Raw genomic sequence first — 7,304 nt, 5'->3', positions numbered from 1 at the left:
GGTTGCTCTGTGCTGCTGAGCAGAAGACAGAGAATGCCCAAGAACAGCTGGAAGCAGAGAACACTGAGCCTCACCTCCTCGATGTTGTGGGAGACAGAGAGGAATAGGTTGATCCACGGCTTCACCTGGGGTTTGATGGCTGTGCTGTTGAGCTCATTGAGACCTTCCTGAGGGCGATAGCAAGAAGAGAGGACAGTGAGGCACAAAATCTTTACAACCAGGCTGTCTTGATGCTGCTTCACATTCTCAGCTGGGGAAACCGACCCACAGACTTGCACATGAAACTGAACCCAGAAGGCCCAGACCCCACACTCTTCCGGTGCCGGAAGGCTCTGAGGACACCATGACAAGAAGAGGAAGGATGTTGGCCCAGAAGCTGCTGTTGTGCTCACTTTGTGTGGTCTGAAGGGCTTGTGCTTCCCCGTCCCACATAGCTACAGATTTCCTGGCAGGAGCGAGGCATGGGGGGTAGGAAAAAACGCAAACTCCAGCTTTTCCACTCAGCACCAGCCAGGGCACTGTGACTGAACTCAGCTGATGCCTCCCACCTCCAGTGCAGCTTAGCTCAGTAGGAGAATCTAAAAGGAGGATAAAAGCTGTAACCACAGTTAGTTCCCTGAATTAATCATAACCCCAACACATGCCATCTCCCCCGAGCAGCAGGCTGTCAGCAAAGGCTTTTCTGTCCCCTGTGATGAGAGCTCTTAAAGCCCTCTCCTGCCAGCCACCCCTCTTTGGCTCAGCAAGGTGTCATGAAAGCTCACTCAGCATGGAACTGTGTCGGTACCTATTCTGACTGGCATTTGATGGAAGTTTTTAACTAAAACTGGCATTTCTGAGCAGGCCCTGCTGGCAATTGTCCTTTTCTGAGGCAAATTCAGCGCGTGTGTGACTCAGGCAGTGCAGGAGCTTCCTCCCCAGACTCTGGATTGCTTTGCAGCCACTTTTAAAACCACACTAGAGTCAGACTGGAGAGTTTTACGCCTTACTGATGAGCTCTTGGTTTTGATACTGACCACAGTCCCCAAGAGGGTTTGCTGGCAGTGCTGAACTGAAGGCATCTGCCTGCCCTGAACTGCAAAGCCAAAAAAAAAATAGCCTGACCCCTCTGTGAAGTACAAAGGCAAACCTGGTTCAAAATATTCTCCTTTGCTTGGTTTCTTTCCACATGAGGTACTAGGTCTTCCTGCTTCTCTCCCTGCCAGAGACCACTGTGAAATTTTAGGACAGCAGGCCCCAGCATGCCACAGGAGGCTGGATTTAGCCAGAGTCTTCTGCTCCATGCTGAGGAGTATTTGCATTTGGGAAAGAAGGAGAAACCTGAGAAAAGAGCATCTCTTCTCTACCAACAGCCTGTCTTCAGCATTACTTAGGCTGTGGACAACTTGACAATGTGCTGTGCCACGAGGGAGAAAGGAGGAGATGGAAATGTCATTAATATTTCTTCTCCTGAAAATGCTGAACCAACTGCAATTCTGTGCTCAGTGAAGATGAATGAAGCAACATTCCTTCTGGCTCTGCAGCTGCTTCCAGTGTTTTTTATGCAGCCGCTGGCTGGTATGGCTGTATAAACGGGCTGAGGCTCTTTCCATGCCTCAAAGCTGACTGATTTGCTCCCTCCTGCACCCTACCCAGCACTCCTGGAGTCAGACATGGCCTGGCCCTGAGCTGAAGTGATTCCTGCCAGAGTTGTCCCTGAAGACACCAGCAGGCAGTGTTGGAAGCCAGCAGTAATTCAGAGAGACACTCACCTGCAGCAGGTCACGGAATTTGTTGGAGACAGCAGCCATGTCCGAGAGGCAGCTCTCAATCTTGGCCTGTGCTTGCTCACCCCCAAATCCTTGGCTAAGCAGCTTGCTGCAGTCACTCTGCAGGGAAGAGATCCATGAGCAAGGTGCAAATTAATAACCTGGGCAGTTTTTATCCCTTTGTGTTGCTGAGCTCTGGCTGCCCACCAGTGTGTGGGCTAGGTTAGGAGCCCATCTCTTGCTCCTGCAAAGGCAGAGGCTGCTGGCTCCAGCTGTGAGGAGAAAGGACAGCAAGAAAGGAAGCCAGGGGCTGTCTAGCCCAGCACCAGAGAGCTGCAGACTCTCCATGATGCACATGTTATTCCTGCACCAGGTTGGTCAGGCTGGAGGAACTGGTATTGCTGGCTGCTACTATCAGCCGGAAATTGCTCTGCCAGCTCAAAATTGCTTCCCTAAGGCTGGACAGCAAAGACCTCAGGAATTCAGGCATATCAAAGTCCAGATGGTTTACTTGACCCCTGCCCCTGCCAAGGGAGGATATTATAAATTTGATTTGGGAAAAACCAGTAAAGAATAGAGACTGCACCTCCAAAGTCTTCTTTAGGGTCATGATGTTTTCACTGCAGACTTCCACATTGTTTAAGGTCACCTGAAAAAAACCCAAAACCAACCCAAGTTGGATTAAATGGAATTTCCCAGCACTTCATCCCCAAGTCCATACATTTACTCCATGCCCTGCTAACAATACGGACTGAAATGCAAGTAGTTAAGGGACAGAGTTGCTACTGTGAGATCAAAGCACTGCGGATTCACTGAGCTGCATGAAGCTAAACTCCAGCAACTGAGCACATGTGCTGAATCTCCAGCTAGTACAGAGTTCAAGACAGTTTACTCCTTTTCCTCATCATCCTGTTCACGATGTTGCCACGAAGCCCCACTCGTTGGTGATGGATGGAAGCCATAATGTACCCCCAACTTTCTGTAAGTGTCATGAAGAACAGAGCAGGAGTGGCTGTGGGTGATATTTTAAACACTGTGTCCAGAGCAGCAGGGGAGACAGGGAGGCACAGGTAACTAGGCAGGAGGAATCAGCAGCCCTCCTGCCAGATGAGTATCTGTTCTCCACTGAACAGACTGTTCTCTACCTGCTGAAGATGAACTGTCACTATAAGGCTGGGGTTTGTGCAAACAGGGAAATGAGGCAAGGTGACAAGTGAATGAGGAGATTCAGTGGAAGAACTGACATTTTAAGCCCTTTGCTTCAAGAAAGGTAGAAACCTGTAACAAAGAATTCTATGAGATTAAAGAGTTCAGTCTCTCCTGCTCCCTTTGTTGCCTTTTCTCCTCGTGCAGTGAAAGCTCCAAGGACCCCCTTCAGTGCTGGCTGTTCACAACAACTTAGAGAGAGGGAGACGAGTCATGGTGAGCCAGTCCCTCTCCAGTGATCTCAGTCTCTGCCCACAGGTCTGCTCAAACCTGGAGAGAGCAGAGCCAGAGATGTTCTCCCAGAGACGTCTTTTCCACAATGCGAAGTCTACACAGCATCCCAGCATGGGGAGGGATGTGTTATGCTGCAGCAGACAGGAGCGATAAGCGGCCCCTTCAGATGCTCTCTGAGGGGTCTGAAATGCTCCCTGTACCTGTTCAAGCATGGACAGAGCTGCAGTTCTGCTGTTAGAAGGCAACAGGAGGATCTTGCAGACCAAGCAGAGCAGACAACCCTGCTCTAATGAAAACTCTTCAATCTCATAAGTGAGGGAGCTGAGCTTGGGCCAGGACTTTTTTATCTGGAGGAAGGTGTGGATGAGATGCTCCCCCACGACCTCTGTGCAGAGCCTGTGAAGAGCAGGATTGGTGAACACCTCAAAAGAGCACAGACTCTTCTCCAGCCCGGAAGGAACTGTCATCACAGCAGCCCAAGAGGCACTCATGGGATCACAGTTGCACAGGCTGGGTGTGGAAGCTCTACAAACCTGAGATGAGGCAGAAGCATCCACCAGACATCCAAAGGCAGGCCACCCACCATACCTCAACAGATTTTCAGGTTCTCTGAACACTACAGTCACACCAATCCTGTTCCCAAGAGTTCCCCATTGTCTTTCTCCCCACCCCAACTCATTCTGCACCAGAACAGCCACCAAACCCACCAGAAAGGACTGCTTGGCCTCGTCGGTGCTTTCAATGCCTTTGGTGTCGAACTTGCCCTGCTGCAGGCTGCTGTGCATGATGTTCACAGCACTGGTCACCCCTCTCTGGAAGTCCTGGAAGGTTGTGGCTGGGAAGCCCTGCTTCAGCTTGTTGTACAGAACCTCCCTATGGGCAAGCAGAACACACAGGGTTTAGAGCATGCAACAACAGAATTATGCTCTGTGCCTCGGGACAGCATTCTGTCTGAGATGTGACCTGAAGGTAAGTGGAACTTCACAGGAAAAAAAAAGGCTGGCAAATATCACCTGACAGCATCTGAAGGCTGAAAGAAAAACATAACCACCCAGTTTCTGAGCTTTCCCAAATATCTTGCCTGCAGCTGCCTGCTGTCTTCAGTCACAGTTCCTCATTCCCACAATGGAATGAAAAACAGCAGGACAATTTCTGCAGTCTCACGCCAAGTTTGAGTCATTAAGTAACCCAGAGAACAACTAGGGGTGACCATGTACCCTCAAGCAGGGTAGGACCCCAGTGCTACATGGCAACTCCATCTCATAGGGATTTTGGGCCATGAGGTTCTTTTTTCTGTTTGTCTTATAGGTGGATCACCAACCACTACTGTGAGGAAAGATGCCCAGATCCAGCTTCCTACACCTGTTACTGCTTCCTACGAGCATCTTCCATGGGGATGACAAGCCAGAGGTTCAAAGGCAAAGAACACAAGGAAGACCATCTGACAGCAAACATTGTTTGCAGAACGTGGAGGCACATTACAGTGAACCTGGTGTATTTTCATTACCTGAAGTCAGACTCCAGCTCGGTGGTGGAGTGGTTGATCATGGCACAGAGACAGTCTATGCTGGAGCTGGACAGAGCACGCCCAATGCACTTCTTCACTATATAAAACACATCATCCACCATGCTGGAGGTGAGCTGGCCCTTCTCATAGCTGTCCATGGCAACAGCCTGCAAAGAAAGCTGTCTCAGTGCCTTGGGCTCAGTCAGCGGCGCTGCCCCAGCAGTGCTGAGAGGCCAAACTGTCCATCTTCCCCCTTCACCCTGAGTGGCTGGCACCCCTCAGACTAGTTTGCAGTAGCCCACAGACCTGGAAGATACCCTGGGGTATGTCTGAAGTCAAAATTCAGAAACAACCACTTGCTTTTCAAGGCCAAGGGAAACAAAAGACTTCCCTGACAACTGCAAACTTGCCGTGTACACATAACCTTCCCTTGGGATGCTCACCAGAGGACTGAGGAGCACGAGAAGCATTTAGGAGGTTCTCCCCTACCTTGTTGACAGTCTCCCTCATGAAGTATTCCTCCATGGTGATGTAGTAGCCAATGAGCTCTTGCATGGTGCAACTCAGCAGACAGTTGTTGAGGAGCTTGTCCAGGTATTTTTGATGCTCTGTGGAACACAAGGGAGACCCATCAGCAGGACCCCAGGGCCAGGAGGCAGCTCCACCAAGTCCCTTGCTGCCTGTCTCATGGGCACCTAATGGACAGACACTTGCCAGGCCCAACCTAGAACAAATCACAAGCCTCAACTGTGGAGCTGAAATTGCTGAGCTGGATTTTGCAGGTGGCCAAAGTGCTTTCCAGAGCTCTACAGAGTACCAAAACCTCGAGCCTGTTTTTCCATGGCCTCCACCCTTAGGATTTGTGCCTGCAGTGACCAAACAGCTCTTCCTCTCTTTGGGGACTTTAGTTTGTTATACCCTACAGTCATTCTTAATGTTGGTTTCCCTGTTAGAGGGAACAACCAGTGTTGATAACAGGTTTGGAAAGGCCAGACTACACAATCATCTTCCACAGAGCACTCCCAAAGTGTCTTTGCAGACCCTGTGTCACTCTGCTCTGCCACTAACTCAGGTATATCTCAATTTCTGGCTTTGATGAGCAGAGCTTATGAGTATTGGTACTCAAGGTGTTACCTTGCTTTACCTCCTCTGAGGCCATGGCATCTCCCACCTCAAAATCAGCTATTATTCGTCTCTTGATGAACCTCAAGTAGAGCTCACTGCGGGCATTCATCAGAGTGACTTCTGTTAAAATAGGGTCAAGCTCCCTGGAAGAAATAGCAAGAATCAAGACAGCAAGACTACAAAAGGAGAGGCACTAATTCAATTCAGTTAAGTAGTGTGTTCTCCATTCTCTCACTATGAGATCAATACTGCCCCTTTCCATCTGTGCCATCGAGTAGCAAAGCTCAGCAGAAAAAGTGGTATGTGCAAAGCATGCACACACAATCAAAATATCCCCCTAAAATCATCTCCCAGGAGGTATCTCTACAATATTGCTTTTTTCTCACAAACTCTACTCCAAGATTTAGCAACACTCCCCCTCTTTTTTCCTCATAGATGTGAGGACATCCACGTCAAAATCACATTGGTAAGGACTGCAAGACTCAAAGCAATTTCATGTAACTTCAAAATGAGCCCTGTTTTGAGTGGGAGGTTTGACTAGAGATCTTCATCAGTCCTTTCCTACCTCAGTTTTTCTACAATTCTGTGAGCCCTATGTTGCTAACGTTAGAAATGCCTGGTCCCTGCCATCTCCACATATGTGTTTTTGTGCACAGATTCATGTGTTTCTCTGAAGATGATAAAGAATCTGTTTAAGCTCAACAGCTCAGGAAATGTGATACAAAAAAAGCATCTTACAATGCAGAACACAGTGTTCAGATCAGAGATGACTATGAAAAAAAGAGAGACTGACACATCAGCTTTTTCATCAGCGTGCAGAGAATTTAACAAATCCTGCTTGAAGCCTCACGGTGCACAAGTGGGAGAAGGAAAGATCATCTTTATTTTACAGATGAAAAAGAAAAAAATCAGAAAACTGGGATACATGCAGAGTTACTCAGAGCAAATAGTAAGTGGATATTACTGCTGAAATAATAATTATGCAGGCTCACAGACAGATCTTCCTTGAAGAACCTAAGTTTTCTTTCAAGGTATGTTTGTAATTCAGGCAGTCCCAGAAGGGCTGGGTGCACTTTCAAATGGCCTTGCTTGAGGGTTATGTAAATATTTATGATAAGAAGAAAAAGAGGGAGTTTAAAGCACTGCAGTTCATTATCAAGAAACTGACGGTACAGAGCTGCTGCAGCAGCAGTATAGATTAAATAAGACCCAAATATTTATTCCTGATTCTGTCACAAATTATCTGTCCAGGGAGCTGCTCCGTTTTGTGGGCTCCAAGGCCATGAAAGTAGCGGGCACAGGCAGTTAAAATCTCAGTCCTTCATGTGTGGTGATATTGCCAACCCTCCAGGAATGCTTAAAGCCAAGGCTTAGAAGTAATGACTAAGCAAAATAAAGCCCCACTACAGAAGTTTCCTTTATAGAAGGGCAGTGAAGGGCACCTAACAATTGGATTTTATGAGTTAATAGCTGCAAAGCTTCTG

General features: G+C 48.2%; 1 protein-coding gene across 2 annotated transcripts in view; it reads right to left on the bottom strand.

Annotated features, from left to right (window-relative positions):
* The window catches only part of COG4 (component of oligomeric golgi complex 4), a 14,253-nt gene that overhangs the window by 2,124 nt on the left and 4,825 nt on the right, over positions 1 to 7,304 (bottom strand). For both annotated transcript variants that reach the window (XM_008638753.2, XM_017741019.1), the window contains exons 8-14: positions 5,830 to 5,963; positions 5,185 to 5,303; positions 4,696 to 4,862; positions 3,896 to 4,061; positions 2,335 to 2,397; positions 1,752 to 1,868; positions 75 to 167 (exon numbers count right to left, since the gene is read on the bottom strand). In XM_008638753.2, coding sequence (XP_008636975.1) covers positions 75 to 167; positions 1,752 to 1,868; positions 2,335 to 2,397; positions 3,896 to 4,061; positions 4,696 to 4,862; positions 5,185 to 5,303; positions 5,830 to 5,963 — 859 coding nt within the window. The remainder of the gene's footprint in view (positions 1 to 74; positions 168 to 1,751; positions 1,869 to 2,334; positions 2,398 to 3,895; positions 4,062 to 4,695; positions 4,863 to 5,184; positions 5,304 to 5,829; positions 5,964 to 7,304) is intronic.

The sequence above is a fragment of the Corvus brachyrhynchos genome, unplaced genomic scaffold (genome assembly GCF_000691975.1).
Source record: "Corvus brachyrhynchos isolate BGI_N302 unplaced genomic scaffold, ASM69197v1 scaffold26, whole genome shotgun sequence".
NCBI lineage: Eukaryota > Metazoa > Chordata > Aves > Passeriformes > Corvidae > Corvus > Corvus brachyrhynchos.
The sequence above is the reverse complement of the archived record's forward strand: the minus strand, read 5'-3'. Positions and strand labels throughout refer to the sequence as shown.